Source organism: Populus trichocarpa, chromosome 8 (assembly GCF_000002775.5).
Source record: "Populus trichocarpa isolate Nisqually-1 chromosome 8, P.trichocarpa_v4.1, whole genome shotgun sequence".
Taxonomy (NCBI): Eukaryota; Viridiplantae; Streptophyta; class Magnoliopsida; order Malpighiales; family Salicaceae; genus Populus; species Populus trichocarpa.
The window spans coordinates 12804339-12820390 of record NC_037292.2 but is presented as its reverse complement, the minus strand read 5'-3'; the positions used below and the strand labels follow the sequence as shown (position 1 = coordinate 12820390).

The 16052-nt window shown below is 41.7% G+C and overlaps 4 protein-coding genes and 2 long non-coding RNA genes across 7 annotated transcripts in view; 4 read left to right on the top strand and 2 right to left on the bottom strand.

Annotated features, from left to right (window-relative positions):
* Window positions 1-13183, top strand: part of LOC7469038 (pentatricopeptide repeat-containing protein At1g13040, mitochondrial) — a 38571-nt gene extending 25388 nt beyond the window's left edge. The window contains exon 5 of one of the 2 annotated variants that reach the window (XM_052455193.1): window positions 13142-13183. The gene's annotated coding sequence lies outside the window, so the exon portion shown is untranslated. The remainder of the gene's footprint in view (window positions 1-13141) is intronic. The other variant, XM_052455194.1, reaches the window with a different exon arrangement.
* Window positions 3-16052, bottom strand: part of LOC7473199 (WEB family protein At1g12150) — a 78304-nt gene continuing 62254 nt past the window's right edge. Inside the window, exon 6 of the mRNA XM_052455189.1 lies at window positions 3-283. The gene's annotated coding sequence lies outside the window, so the exon portion shown is untranslated. The remainder of the gene's footprint in view (window positions 284-16052) is intronic.
* LOC7469035 (filament-like plant protein 3) lies at window positions 642-2730 on the bottom strand. The gene is made up of 5 exons (XM_024607553.2): window positions 2431-2730; window positions 2258-2334; window positions 2042-2153; window positions 1788-1904; window positions 642-1080 (listed from the first exon to the last, which is right to left on the bottom strand). Exons 1-5 carry the CDS (start codon window positions 2728-2730, stop codon window positions 730-732), a joined length of 957 nt encoding a protein of 318 aa, XP_024463321.1. The 3' UTR covers window positions 642-729.
* On the top strand, window positions 9246-11763 carry LOC112328462 (uncharacterized). The gene is made up of 2 exons (XM_024607058.1): window positions 9246-10442; window positions 10531-11763. Exons 1-2 carry the CDS (start codon window positions 9246-9248, stop codon window positions 11761-11763), a joined length of 2430 nt encoding a protein of 809 aa, XP_024462826.1.
* On the top strand, window positions 13325-15311 carry LOC127905658 (uncharacterized). The gene is made up of 3 exons (XR_008059899.1): window positions 13325-13434; window positions 14352-14431; window positions 15025-15311. It is a non-coding gene; the product is annotated as an uncharacterized LOC127905658 (long non-coding RNA).
* On the top strand, window positions 15314-15869 carry LOC112328438 (uncharacterized). Its single transcript, XR_002983334.2, has 2 exons — window positions 15314-15468; window positions 15820-15869. It is a non-coding gene; the product is annotated as an uncharacterized LOC112328438 (long non-coding RNA).

The window sequence follows — 16052 nt, the reverse complement described above, 5'->3', positions numbered from 1 at the left end:
ACGTACCAAATGAATTATAGAACCCATCTTCTTCAGCCAAAGAAAATAATAATAAAAAAAAATCAGTCTCAAAAAGCTTCAAGTGTGTGCGTGAGCGGAACATATTGTCTTGCACTTTTGTCAACAGGAGTTGAACATTCCTTGTTTTGTCCAGCTGCCTTCTACTAAACTCTGCCACCAGTGTTGAGAACGGATCTTGAGAGTTACCAACAAATCGATTCACTCTGCGATCCTACAGATTGATGTATCCTCCGTGTCCAATGAGATCGATGCCCATCAAAACCTGAAAGAAGAGCTTTAGAACTACCAAAGAACCATAAAAGATGCACACAGGTTACGGAGATAACAACGGGCAACTTGGAGATGTTTCTTTTGACTCCATATAAAGGGATAGTGGAGGACTAGGCATAAGACCTTAAAAGTTGAACACAATAATGAGAAGAAGAAAACAGAGATTGAATGGAAGAAATTTGACAAGAAACTGCTCCATCTTGACTGTAAAGTACATCATCATCTTGGGCAATGTTCAGAAGTAGGTCATCAGAGTCGCATACAGCAGAGAGTCAATCATGCATATGCTTGTGCAAATCTTCTTCATTATATGGAAAAAAAAAAAACAAAAAAAACAAAGAAAGCTAAGCTTGAAGAATGAAGATGTATTGACTATCATTTCTATAATTTTGAGAGTTCGTGATACATACACAAAAAAGGAAAAATGAAAAGAGACGATCATAGGAGGGGTTCGGAAAGCTCCATTTCATTTGAACTCTGTAGTTGTGTCTCGGTATTGCGGTAGCCTCCAAAGTCCAGCCCAAGCCACTGCCAAGGCCAACATACATATCTAGGCCCATTTCGGGCCCTCAAATCTTCTCGAGTTTCAAGCTCTTCCAGCTGATGGCTGAGCTCCTCTATCCTATCCCTCAGCCTAGACGCCCTCATGTCAGCCAAACTCAATGACTTCTCAGCAGCCTCTCTTGCTGCCATGGCAGCAGCTGCTGTTTCTTCTTTGAATTTTAACTTCTTCTCTGATTCTAATATGGCTTGCCTTGCCTCTTCAAGTTCTTGTTTAACTGCCGACAGCTGCAAATACATAACGATTAAGCACAAGATCCAACCAGTACTTCTTCAGAAAGTATTTTGAGTATCAAGATACATAGGATTTTTTTTTATCTTTGCTTTAAACAGTTCATCAAGCTGCCTCGCACCATATTGAATGTAAACATATTAACCCAATTCCATAATTTAAATATTCAAAAAAAAGAAAGAAAAAAAGAAGAACAATTATGCCTCGCATGTTTCAATCTATGAGTAGCACCAGAAAAGAAGTGGATTTGGAATCAACGAGGGCATTCAACTATAATTCTCAAGATATCTCATTAGTCTAAAGCCTCTTCTATTCATCAAATGAAACCTTCTCTAGCCAACAATATGATAAAGCAATTATTTCTCACCTACCTTCCTAGAGAATTGCAGTGTCTAACAAAACCTGCTTAATTCTGGTTTTGTAACATATCATTTCTCTATTGCCTTTAGCTCTAACTAGCTTCTAGTTTAATTCTCATTAGTTTATTTTGCTCAAGCTAAACCGCTCTTGCCAATCAAAGAATCATTATCTCAAAAGTTACTTGCAAAAGCACCTTCTGTTATTATTTGGAAATTCAATGACAAAAGTGATTTGGTTAAATTACGATATAAAGAAAGTGGGTTTCACGAGTTCACACAATCAGCCATCAAATATCAGGTAAAATGTCCAAGCATAAATTTTATGGCCAATCTGTTCAACATACCTGAGCCACAAACTCTTGTTCAACTGCTCTACCCGCAGCAGCCTCTTGCTCAGCTGCTACTTTCCACCTTGTAATTTCTTCTTCTGCAGCAGCAATGTCTGTCATAAGTCCTTCAACCTACAATGCCAGAGAGGTGAACTTGGTAATCAGAACACCAAAACGCAAAAGATTATTTGCCCTTCTGAAGTGTTCCATGGACAGTGCAGTTAACTGCCTGATGTTGAACTGATCTCAGCAAAACATTAACAACTTACGCTTTCATTTGCCACTCTCTCCTTCTCTACAAGCTCCTCTATCCTGCGCAGTCTATGACTTAGTTCCTTGGCTTGAATCTCTAGATGCTCTTTAAGTAAACTTGACTCTGCCCTTAATACAGGTAACCACAAAACATAACAGCCTAGTCAGTACAAAAATAGAACATGTTCACTGTCTACATGCAGCCTTACGATTACAGGAATCATTCTAAACACCTTAGTTCCTCCACAGAATGCTGCAGCTCAATGATCTCAAACTGAGATGCCTTAACGATGTTCTCCAAAGCACCGGCCTGTGTGCAACATACAAGTGCAACAGCAAATTAGGATTTCAAACATACAAACATAAAAAAACAGGATTGAACAAATCAACTCTAAAAGACACTTACTAGAGTGTTTATTTCATCACTCTCCGTTTCCAGTGAGCCGCCTTTATCACCAGATACCTTACCATCACCAAGGACTTTACTGAATTTGAAATCAATCCCAGCCTCTCTTAAACCATTTTCAGCAACTTGAAACAACTCATTTGTTTTGGAGGATGGATCTAATTTCATCCTCTTCGACAAGGCACTCCTAAGTAAAGTACCAATGTGTTCTTTCTCCTTCATCAATCGACCCACTGTTCCATTCAAATTCTTCACTTCATGATTCTTCTCCTCTACTAAAGTTGAGATGGCTCTCAGCATTTTTTGTGATATGGTAGAAAAAGGTATTACTCCTGATGTGGTTTCATATAATGCCCTTATAAATGGATTTTGTAAATCTTTGAGAGTAGGTGAAGTTATGCATCTATAGGAGGAAATGCTGCAAAGAGGATCCTTTCCTGATGAAGTGACTTATAAGTTGATCATTGGAGCTCTTGTACGGGAAAATAAGCTTTCAGATGCTTGTAGGGTGTGGGATCAGATGATGGAGAGGGGCCTCACTCTTGACAGGGGTATATCTGAAATGCTGAGCAATGCCATCCAGTCATGAGAAGTATTATTGAAACGAGAAACGGTGATGCAGGACAGCTTGCTGCAACAGGCGAAGAGATTGCCATGAACTTGATACGTGCATGAAGATACATGCAAACCGCAACAAACCAGAAGGTGGCAGTAGCGCACGTGGTACGTGGAAGACACTTGGACGTGGATCATGCTTGGTCGCCATATTGTTAGTGGGGTTTGTTATGGAATTAGTCATTCTCCAGTTATTTTTAGTATTAACAGTTAATAAGGATTCCTCGGAGGATCCCTTGTTTGTTTCCCATTTTCTAGATAGTTTCCCAAATTCTAGCATTGTTTGTTATTCAATTCATGTATAAAAGGCCTGGTGGCATCCAATAAAGATATCGAAAATTATCCAATACTATCTCCTCTCTTACTTCTCTGCTTCTCTTCTCACTCCCTAAATTCAACATATCAGTGGTATCAGAGCCTGGTTACACAGTTGTCATGGATACTCGCGGAAAAAGTAATGCTGAATTCCGGACTGAGGTCAATGACGCCTTAGCTAGGCATGAGTCTAGCTTTGATCAGGTGAATGCTGCCCTTCAAGCAGTATTAACCGAACTACAAGCCATCCGCACCCAAAAACACCCAAACACTAACCCTCCCGAAATCAATCCCTTTGCATCAGAATCATCATCCCAGTTACATAGTTCTCGCAACCCAAACACCACTGGTCAAACACACTCCCACCTCAAACTCTCATTCCCTCGTTTTGATGGCAGTGAGCCCACAGGTTGGGTGTACAAAGCCGAACAGTACTTCGAATTTCAGGACATTGACTCGGCCCAGCAGGTCCAATTGGCCTCCTTCCATCTAGATGGAATTGCTCTCCAATGGCACCGATGGCTGACCAAGTTTCGGGGACCCCTTCTGTGGAACGAGTTCGTGCAAGCCCTTTTGCAATGATTCGGACCCACAAACTATGAAGACCCATCGGAATCGCTCACTCGTCTCAGACAAACTACCTCTGTAGCAGCTTACCAAGAGGCTTTTGAGAGGCTCTCCCATCAAGTTGATGGACTACCGGAAGGTTTTTTAATAGGATGTTTTGTTGCAGGGCTGCGAGATGAAATCCGTATTGATGTCAAGATTAAACATCCCCACACACTGGCAGAAGCAATTGGAGTTGCCCGACTGATTGAGGAGCGCAATCTACTGCAGAGGAAGACCCATCTTCCAATTCGGTCTTCTTCCATGAATTTACCCTCCAGGGCACCAGCAAATTCAGCAGCTGGAGTGTTGGGACCACCCCCATCACAAAGACCAAACCTATCACCAACATCATTCCGGAGGATCACCACTCAAGAAGCTCGGGAACGAAGGGAAAAGGGGCTGTGTTTCTATTGCGATGAGAAATTCAAGCCAGGCCATCGCTGTGAACGACCACAATTGTTTATGATCGAAGACAGCTCCAACACCAGCCTTGAGGAAGAAATAACAGATACTGAGGACATCATCAATTCAGAGGACATGCCCGAAATTTCATTCCATGCTATCGCAGGTGCTGAACACCCTCAAACCTTACGGGTGTTGGGTCAATTGGGCAACAAGAAGGTGATCGTGCTCATTGACGGAGGCAGCACGCATAACTTCATTGATCAGGCGGTGGTAACCAAATTTGGGATACCCATTAATCGCAGCCAGCGATTTCAGGTAATGGTGGCTAATAGAGAGAAAATCACTTGTACTGGGCAATGTCAGAGCCTCACATTAATCATTCAGGGCATAGCCATCACTGCCAATTACTATGTTCTACCGGTCACGGCTTGTCAAGTGGTACTAGGTGTGTAGTGGCTTGAGACACTGGGTCCGATTGAAATGGATTTCAAAAAGCTCACTATGAGCTACAAAACGCATGAAGAGAAACACACCTTTTACGGGTTGAAGCACACGGGTCATGCTGCCTTCACAGAGAAGGAGTTTCATGGGTTACAAGGGAATGGATTCTTCCTTCAAATCATTCCCTCACATCCCATCATTGACAGTAGCAGCCATCCACCGGAGCTTAAGGCCCTTCTATCCGAATTCTCGCAGGTGTTTGAGGAGCCCACGGGTCTGCCTCCCCAGAGAGCCAAAGACCACCACATACCTCTACAACCCAATTCCGGCCCAGTAAGTGTGAGACCCTACCGCTACCCGTATTACCAGAAAACCGAGATAGAAAAAATGGTGCAAGACTTGTTGAAGTCTGAATTGATACGCCCCAGTAATAGCCCATTCTCCTCTCCTGTTTTGCTAGTCAAAAAGGCGGATGGGGCTTGGCGTTTTTGTGTGGATTATCGCGCTTTGAATGAAATCACCATCAAAGACAAATATCCAATTCCCGTAATTGATGAGCTCCTAGACGAGCTGCATGGGTCTCGTGACTATTCCAAATTGGACCTACGATCCGGCTATCACCAAATCCGGGTACGAGACGACGACATACCTAAAACAACATTCAGAACTCATGAAGGCCATTACGAGTTCGTTGTCATGCCATTTGGTCTCACCAATGCTCCGGCAACCTTCCAAAGTCTTATGAATGATCTTTTTCGTCCCCACCTCAGGAAGTTTATTTTGGTTTTTTTTGACGATATTCTGGTTTATTCCAAATCGTGGGAAGACCATTTAACCCATTTGCACACTGTTTTGAAGATTCTAGCAGATAATACACTCTTTGCAAAGGAGTCCAAGTGCAGATTCGGGGTTACACAGGTTGACTACCTGGGCCATGTTATTTCAAACCAAGGAGTATCGGTGGATCCTACCAAAATTCAAGCAGTGGTTGAGTGGCCTACCCCTACGACAGCCAAGGGGGTCCACGGATTCTTGGGCCTGGCCGGCTATTACAGAAAGTTCATCCGCCATTTTGGAGGAATAGCCGCACCACTTACCCGATTGCTGACCAAGGATGGGTTCCAGTGGAGTGCAGAAGCTGATTTGGCTTTTCAACGTCTGAAGGAAGCCTTAACCCAGTCCCCGGTCTTACGCATGCCAGATTTCTCTCAACGATTTATGGTCGAGTGTGATGCCAGTGGGATCGGAATTGGTGCAATACTTTCCCAACAGAATCAACCCGTGGCATACTTTAGTGAAGCATTAAAAGGGTCCTCTTTGACACTATCCACTTATGAGAAAGAAATGCTGGCCATTGTCAAGGCAATTCGTAAGTGGCGACCATATCTGCTTGGTAAACCATTCACAGTTCGCACGGACCAGAGGAGTCTCAAATATCTCCTGGAGCAGAGGATTACTACCCCAACACAGACACGTTGGCTTCCTAAAATTCTCGGCTATGACTATGTAATCGAGTACAAGAAAGGGAGCGAGAACCAAGGGGCAGACTCACTGTCCAGAGTAGTGGAATTTCAGTTTTTGACAATCTCGTTCCCCAAGGCAGAGTGGTGGCCAACTCTGCAACAGGAGGTGCAACAGGATCCATTTTATGCCAACTTCAAATCAACGGACCCCTTCGTGGTTCAAAGAGACGGAGTGTGGTTCAAGAAGGGTAAGGTGTTTTTAAGCCCGAATTCTACTCTTATCCCTCTACTTTTGGCAGACTGTCATGCCACGCCGATTGGTGGACACTTTGGGTTCCATAAAACACTCGCACGCATTAAGCAAGACTTTACCTGACCCAGAGTTCACGTCACAGTGAAGGAATTCTTGTAGCAATGTACCACATGTCAACGCTTCAAAACAGATTGCATGAAGCCAGCTGGGCTGCTGCAACCCCTACCTGTGCCTTCCAAAGTTTGGACTGATATCTCCATGGACTTCATCGAAGGATTGCCTTCCTCCCAAGGGTATACTTGTGTAATGGTGGTAGTGGATCGCCTGTCCAAATATGCCCATCTCATTCCGTTGAAGCATCCCTACATAGCAATCACGGTGGCCAAAGCCTTCATCTCCTGCGTCGTCCGCCTGCATGGTATTCCAGCCTCTATTGTGAGCGATCGTGACAAGGTGTTTATTAGCTTCTTCTGGCGCACCCTCTTTCAGTCCCAAGGCACTCAGCTGTGCATGAGCTCAGCTTACCATCCTCAGTCGGATGGTCAGACTGAAGTTGTCAACCGCATCCTCGAACAGTATTTGCGGTGCTTTGCAGGTGACCAGCCACGCAAATGGTTCGACTGGATTCCATGGGCAGAGTTCAGCTACAATACCTCGCTCCACTCTGCCACTAAGATGACGCCATTTGAGGTGGTTTATGGTGTTCCCCCTCCTAGTTTACTCACCTATGTTCCCGGTACCTCAAATGTTCAAGCCGTGGATGAGCATCTGCGCGATAGAGACTGTCTCCTTCGTGAGCTGAGGAGGAATCTGTTGATTGCCCAGAACAGGATGAAGAGCCAAGCTGATCAACATCGCAGGGATGTCTCCTTTGACGTTGGAGATTATGTGTATTTAAAGCTCCAACCTTACCGTCAATCCTCAGTGGCATTTCGTAGCTCAATGAAGTTAGCCCCACGGTTCTTTGGGCCTTACCAGGTCCTAGCTAAAGTCGGAACAGTTTCCTACAAATTAGCACTGCCACAGGATTCCCAAATCCATAACGTGTTTCATGTTAGCTTGCTACGGAAATACTTTGGGCCCCTCCCTCCTACATCAACAGTGGCGAGCCTTCCTCCTGTTTCAGAATCAGCCAATATTCTTCCACAACCTGAGGCTGTCCTAGACCGACGAGTAGTTAACAATGGGAAATATCATCCAAAACATGAAATTTTGGTCAAATGGGATGGTGCACCAGTGGAAGATGCTACTTGGGAGAATGAAAGGCGTTTTATCAAGACCTATCCCACCTTCATCCTTGCGGACAAGGATTCTTAAGGGGGAAGGATTGATACGTGCATGAAGATACATGCAAACCGCAACAAACCAGAAGGTGGCAGTAGCGCACGTGGTACGTGGAAGACACTTGGACGTGGATCATGCTTGGTCGCCAGATTGTTAGTGGGGTTTGTTATGGAATTAGTCATTCTCCAGTTATTTTTAGTATTAACAGTTAATAAGGATTCCTCGGAGGATCCCTTGTTTGTTTCCCATTTTTTAGATAGTTTCCCAAATTCTAGCATTGTTTGTTATTCAATTCATGTATAAAAGGGCCTGGTGGCATCCAATAAAAGTATCGAAAATTATCCAATATTGTCTCCTCTCTTACTTCTCTGCTTCTCTTCTCACTCCCTAAATTCAACATATCAGAACTGAATTACGGTTTGCTGCAACCGAAGAATACAAGTCCTGAACGGAATTACTACCATGAAACAATTGCCAGCTACTCTTTCCTTATTTTTAACGTAGATTCTTATTTGTGGCCCTTGTGTGCCTTTATTATTTCAGCTTAAGTTTAGGACGTGATTTATTTTTTTTGTAGGGATTTTCCTATTTACTTCCGTAAATAATTATTTCAGTAGGATTAGGGTTGGCAGCTTATAAATACAAGCAGCCATCCACTTATTAGGATACTTTTGATTTTGAATAAGAATTTTCTTTCAGAAACGTTACTTTGATACTCATGGATTCGGGTAGTCATTCTTACTCGTGGATTCGAGTAAACCATTCAGAAAAGAGGCGGTGACCTTTTTTTTTTTTATTCTCGTTAGCCTTTCGCTACGTCAATTGGTATCAGAGCAGGTCTAATCATTGTTCAGATGGCAAACACACTGAACGAACGAGAAGCTCTTGATGGCGGAATCCGTGAAGACAACGTGATCACACAGCCAGAATTGAGAACTTTCCAGAGTGAAACCCAGCAGACCTTGCAAGCAATACAAACAACTCTTGCTAGATTAATGACTGGAAATAATCAGCGGTGTGAAGATGTAAGGGATCGCAAGAATTACAGGAAAATGATTGACCCTGCTCGTGAACACAATCCAATTCCACGTAGGCAGCTAGCCTACGAGGAAGCATTAAGTGATGATGAAGAATATGTCGAACGCATATTAAGACCTAATCGACAGGGCCATTGCCATATGGGAGAGCGAGAGCCTCATGCGTTTCGGATGAAGATGGATCTACCCAGCTTTAATGGTCAGCTTCAGATTGAGGGGTTTCTCAATTGGTTAGCAGCAGTGGAGAGGTTCTTTGACTACATGGAAATCCCTGAAGATGAAAAAGTGAAGTTAGTCGCCTACAGATTAATGGGAGGAGCCTTCGCTTGGTGGGAACAGTTACAACTCACATGAATGAGACAAAGAAAAGGGATGGTACAGACATGATCAAAGATGAGACGATTGCTGCATTACAAGTATTTGCCACCAGATTATGAGCAGATACTATTTCAGCAGTACCAGGATTGCAGACAAGGGAGTCGGACGGTTCAAGCATATGTTGAGGAATTCCACAGATTATCTTCTCATAATAATTTGCTGGAAACAGACGCGCAACAAGTCGCTAGGTCCATTGGAGGATTGCGCTTAAATATACAAGACCGAGTTTCAATGCACACCATCTATTCCTTAACAGAAGCCATTAATTTGGCTACAAAAGCAGAGGCACAATTGGACAGGACAAGAGCAATGGACGTGGCAAGGAACCCTGTTGATTCTATGCATGCTGCAGCACACAAAGGAAAGTTCCCACTAAACCCTCCACCTCCCATGTCCAACTTTACAAAAGGGCTAAGTGGTAGCAGAACGCAGATGACGACTGCAGGAGTAGTGCCTCCAGAAGCACCAAGGAATCCCTATTTCATACCAACTTTAGATAAATGCTATAGGTGCGGACAGCCAGGACATCACTCTAATCAGTGTCCAAAACGGGGAGTAGTGAACCTGATTAAGCCAGGAGAGGGAACAGACCTAGAGGTAGAAAGGGTAGAGGACGAGACTGAGTACACCTACGAAGAAGATGAAATTACAGGGGGAGATGATGGAGAGTTACTTTCACGTTCTCTGGTAGTTAGAAGACTTCTGCTGGCACCGAAACAGATGGAGCAGTCACAACGTCACAACATATTTCGAACCCGGTGTACTATGAGCAAAAAGGTATGTGATGTTATTATTGATAGTGGCAGTAGCGAAAACATAATCTCCAGAACAATGGTAACGAAACTAGGTTTGAAGACGGAGAAACATCCCTCACCCTATAAAATTGGCTGGATCAAGCTGGGTGCAGAGACAAAAGTTACTGAAACTTGCCTAATTCAATTCTCCATCGGGAGAAATTACATGGACGAGATTACTTGTGATGTTGTCAAAATGGATGCCTGTCATATGATTCTAGGCAGGCCATGGCAATATGATGTGGACGTTACCTACAAAGGCCGTGATAATGTATATGTCTTCATGAGAGGAGGGCAGAAGGTAGTGTTGGGTCCTCTAAAAAAGGACTTCTCTGTAGTAGAGACGAAGGTGAAGGGGAAGCCAATATTGCTAGTTGATGGAGGGACATTTATAGCAGAAACCAAAGGGGCTAGTGAGGTTTTTGTAGTGGTAGTGGGGTGGAGGAATTTGAACCGACCCTCCCAACGTTCCAAGAGCACTACTGCCCTTACTAACAGAATTCTAGGACATAATACCAGCAGATTTACCAAAGGGGTTACCTCTCATGCGCGATATTCAGCATCAAATTGATTTAATTCCCAAGGCTAGCCTACCAAATCAGCCACACTATCAGATGAGTCCGAAAGAGGGTCTTGTCCTACAGGAGCAGGTGGAAGAGCTATTAAAAAAGGGGTTGGTTCAGGAGAGTATGAGTCCTTGTGCAGTACCAGCCTTGTTAGTACCAAAGAAAGATGGTAGCTGGCGCATGTGCATCGACAGCCGAGCTATCAACAAGATCACCGTTAAGTATCGATTTCCTATTCCTCGACTAGAGGATATGCTAGACATGCTGGCCAGTTCCAAAATCTTTTCAAAAATTGACTTAAGGAGTGGATACCATCATATTCGAATCAGGCCCGAGGATGAATGGAAAACCGCTTTCAAAACGAAAGATGGTTTGTACGAGTGGTTGGTAATGCCGTTTGGACTAACCAATGCCCCAAGTACTTTCATGCGGTTAATGAATCAGGTACTCAAACAATTTACTGGCAGCTTCGTTGTAGTATACTTCGATGACATATTAATTTATAGCCGGAGTGAATCTGACCACCTTGAGCACTTGAGGAAGGTACTTACGGTTTTACAGCAGAACAAGTTATATGTTAATTTGATGAAGTGCAAATTCATGACCAGCAGTTTATTATTTTTGGGATTTATTGTGAGTGCTGATGGGATTAAAGTTGATGAAGAAAAGATTCGAGCCATTCGGGATTGGCCTACCCTGAAAAATGTTGACGAAGGGCGTAGCTTTCATGGCTTAGCCATATTTTACCGACAATTCGTCAGGGATTTTAGCCGAATCGTCGCGCCAATCACTGAATGCATGAAGAAAGGGAAATTCCATTGGGGAACTGAAGTAGAGCACAATTTTGCACTAATTAAAGAGAAGTTATCTTCTGCCCCAGTTTTGGCACTACCAGATTTTGATAAATTATTTGAGGTGGACTGTGATGCTTCTATCATTGGTATTGGTTCTGTTCTATCTCAAGAAAGTAGACCCATTGCATTCTATAGTGAAAAACTTAATGAGGCTTGCCATAAGTGGTCCACCTATGAGCGTGAGTTGTATGCTGTATTTCGAGCTTTGAAAGTTTGGGAGCATTACTTAGTGCAGAGGGAGTTCATCCTATTCAGCGATCACCAAACACTGAAATTCATTAACAGTCAGAGTACTGTGAACAGAATGCATGCTCGTTGAGTTTCCTTCATCCAGCGATTCACCTTCACCCTGAAACATAAGTCAGGTCAGCTGAATAAAGTGGCTGATGCTCTAAGCCGAAGGGTGTCTCTATTAATTCATCACCATGCGGGCTGAAGTCATAAGCTTCGACTGTCTTAAGGAATTGTATACAGATGATGAGGATTTCAGAAATATCTGGAGCAAGTGTCAACAGGGGCTATCTCATGAAGGAATGCAAATTCAAGAGGGGTACTTATTTTGGGGCAATCAGTTGTGTATTCCCAAGAGCTTATTAAGGGAGCAGGTGATCCATGAACTGCATGGGGGTGGCTTGGGAGGACACCTAGGTCGGGATAAGACCATGGCCCTTGCAGAAGAAAGATATTACTAGCCCCAGCTGAAGCGCGATATTGGTAGCCATGTCAAAAGATGTCCAACGTGCTAAGCAGCCAAGGGCCAAACCCAGAATACAAATCTATACTTGCCCCTACCCATTCCAGCAGCTTCTTGAGAAGATCTTTCGATGGATTTCATCCTAGGACTTCCACGAACTCAGCGTGGTGTTGATTCAGTCTTTGTGGTGGTGGACAGGTACTCCAAAATGGCCCATTTTATTGCATGCAAAAAGACTTCTGATGTCGTGCATGTGGCTAATTTATTCTTCAAGGAAGTTGTTCGTCTACACGGGGTCCTTAAATCTATCACCTCAGATCGGGACACTAAATTTTTAAGCGATTTCTGAAGAACCTTGTGGTGGCGGTTTGACACAACACTTAACTTCAGCAGCACTAGCCACCCTCAAAGAAATTATTGCGACATGTCCATGCTCTTTTTCTTCCATCATTTCACTTTCAGCTTGAAGATGTATATGAATAATCAGACCCTTTTTCACTTTGACCCTCGATCATTGGGGGTGATATAACAGAATCACTAACCACTATGTTTTTTTAGTCCACTCTTCGAATTCTTAACAGAAAATGAAGTGCCAAGAAACAGGGATGCCATCCGTCAAAATTTATGAATTTGTATTTGCATTTTAGCTTTTCATTTTCTCCATAGTCTCCCCATACATTCCTGTAAACCAAAGTTGTAGGATCTTTATATTAAGAATGTCTTCCAATATCTCTCTCACCATCTTAACAAACTATTCATGTTTCTTGAGTGTGATTAGGCTGCTTCAATGGTGTCAGACATCCAGGATCGCTAATGATGGATTTCAAGCTTTAAAATCCAGATGCAGATGTATGGCTTCTCAAATCCTAAATGTATCAAAGGTGACATCCTGGATATCCTATTCTTAGTAATATCATGTTAAATGGAAACAAAACTGAAAGCAGATATTTGATTTGAGATGACTGTTGCTAATTCTTTGCTAGTATTTCTTTGGATCTTGCAGGAGATGAGCTAATTAAAGGGAAAGGTTTCCTCATGTTGTCTGTGTAACGTTTTGAATTAATGAATTGGAAAATACAACAAAGCCCTTGGTGGCTTAAAGTGTGGGTATAAATGAATGAGGGGTAGTGTGATAATTAGATAAACATAATAAATATAAATATAAGAAAAAAAACAAAAGGGGGATCTGAAAATTTGAGAGAGAATCGGCAGGAGAGAGAAGGGAGAAAGAAGAAGAAGAGAAAAGAGAGAAATTAGAAAGGAAATAGAAAGGAGTTGGAGGAAATAAGTAAAAAGGTAAGATTATGTATAAATATGTGTTAATTAAGCTTTAATTTTGATTTTGATAAATGTTAGGGTTATGAAATTTGTGTTTTGAGTTTGATTGATGAGTTAATTTGGATGTTGTAGGGTTAATTGTTGTGGGTATTTGATTATTTGGATGATTTTGAGAGATTGAATTGAAAGATGATGATTTTGAGTTATGATTTTGTTTGAATGGTGAAATTGTGTTAAGAATTTGGAGAGAACAGTAGGTTTCTGTTAAAAATTCTGGGTTGGAGGTTGAAGATGACAAAATTTCGGTTTGGTCCCTCAATTTTGGAAAATTACAGTTTAGTCCCCAAACTTTGGAAAATTTGCAGATTGGTCCCTGGAGCATATTCCGAGATTCTGAACAGAATAACATATGAATTATGGGCAGAATTACTGTATAGATATGAAAATTTAACACTTTCAATTTGGTCCTCCAATTTGACAAAAATTACAATTTGACCCTAAAAATTTGGTAAAATTCCAGAATGGTCCCTGGAGTATAATGAGATGATCTGGACAGAAATGAGGATGAATTATGGACATAATTCCACTATATTCATGAATTTATGATATGTTTAGTTTGGTCCTCCAATTTGACAAAAGTTGCAATTTGACCCTTAAAAATATGATAAATTACAGATTGGTCCCTAGCTGTAATATTAGCTTTTTCAGATTGGTTTGATGAATAATTGAGGGTTATTTAGTGAATTATTACCAATTTTATTATTTGTTCTATTATGGATTAGATTTCGGGAAAACCGTTAAATTTTGGGTTTTTGAGAAAATTGATTAGTTAGTTCAAAAACATATAGGATTACGGAATACACTCTTAGTTAAGTGTATTAAATAAGTTAAATATTCTTTCGAGTCGTTCTTGAATATGCCTCCTTTGTATTCAGATAATCCTGATATTCCACCGGCGGGACGTTAGTAGGATTTCCTTCGATATCAGCTTTGAGTTTTGTTGCTTTTGAGTCAGGTGAGTGGATAATTTTTCATATGCATGAGAAATATTATAAATATTTGATTTGTTAATATGAATTGGATCATGTTTCTTGATAATATATATGTTGATTATTATCTTTGTTTTGATAAAGCATGATCAATTGTTGAATCTGAATTCTTGATATGAACCAATATATATTTTGAATTGATTTCTGAAATGATAGCTCCTCATTTGATTGATGTCATGAGTTGAGCCTTGAGATATGAATATGTCTGTTTGATTATGATTATGAACCTATGGTATGTCAGTTAGAATACCCATGCTAACAGGGTAGTGCTAGTCTTTGTGCACATCGTATCTGAACCCTAGTTGGTCGGGGGAGTCACCAACCTGTGTGGACTGATCATCCCACAGTACGGAGCCTCATGCTCATTGCATTTTGATTTTCTGACGAGCTTTACCTTCTGATATTCTTGTTATGGCCAATTTGATAAACATTTCTAATAGAACCTAAAGCCATACTTGTATATATATTTCTCATTGTTATATTACCTCGTGTGTGTATATTGAACGTTATCTACTCACTGAGTTGTTGAACTCACCATCTCATTATTTATCCTTTTCAGGCTTATATCTTGATAGCAGGTCATTTTGTTGGACCTTCAGAACCTGCTCTTTGGTTGTACTTTGTACCTTTCCTTTATGTCTAGTTAGTGCTCCAAAACTCTGAACTTATATAAACTCTTGTATTAAGACAATTCAATTATATTATGAAATTGATTTTGTTGTTAATGCTGCGTTGAACTCTGATTGAGTTAGGATAAGTTTGTGTGTAAGTTTGGGTTCGCATAGGTATGAAATCTTGGAGGGGAACCTTGCCTATGTGCCGGTCATGGATCCGGGATTCGGGTTGTGACAGTCTGAATATCTGTTAGCTGCCCCTTTTGCCGATATCAAAATTTTAATAAAACACATCTTATTCTGACGATAGCTCAGGGCTGAAATTGTGACTCCAATTGACAGGCCTCCTACAAAGATGACATACAGATGAAGAACTGATTGCTTATTAAGTGAGCCTTCTCTTACGGAACTCAGATTTTTTTTTTCTCAAACATGAGCTGGTAACTCAAAGTAAAAAATAGAGCCCTGTAGTGTACCGAGATTTATTATCCTTGGCTAGAAGAAATTGAAAGCATCCAATCTTGTATGATTTAAATTTCACTGCCAGTTTTCTTCCTTACTATAGGACTAGGAGCAGCTAGTTTCTTTGGCACTAAATATTTCCATCTTCTTCTCCACTTCGCTGGCCAATATGCAGTAGAAACAATTTATTATCGTTGCTCCAGTGGGAAGAGAAATGCGAAAGTGGAAATTCCTCTCTTGTATTTTGCTTCACTGGTGACCAAACTGTTCTGGTGTAGGAAGCAGAAGATGGTTATGCACGTTCAGAATCACTGTTACAAGTTGCCAATTCTGAGACAATCTCCATGCTTCCATGTTTTGGCATCCAGAAACAAACCCACATTTTATTGAGACACTGCTACAACAGCTTGAAGGCCAAGATTCCCAGACACCACCTAGCCCTGGGGTGTCGCTTCGCCAAGATCAACAAAATCAGCTACCACATGGCCCTCTGGCGAGTCAAACACGGACT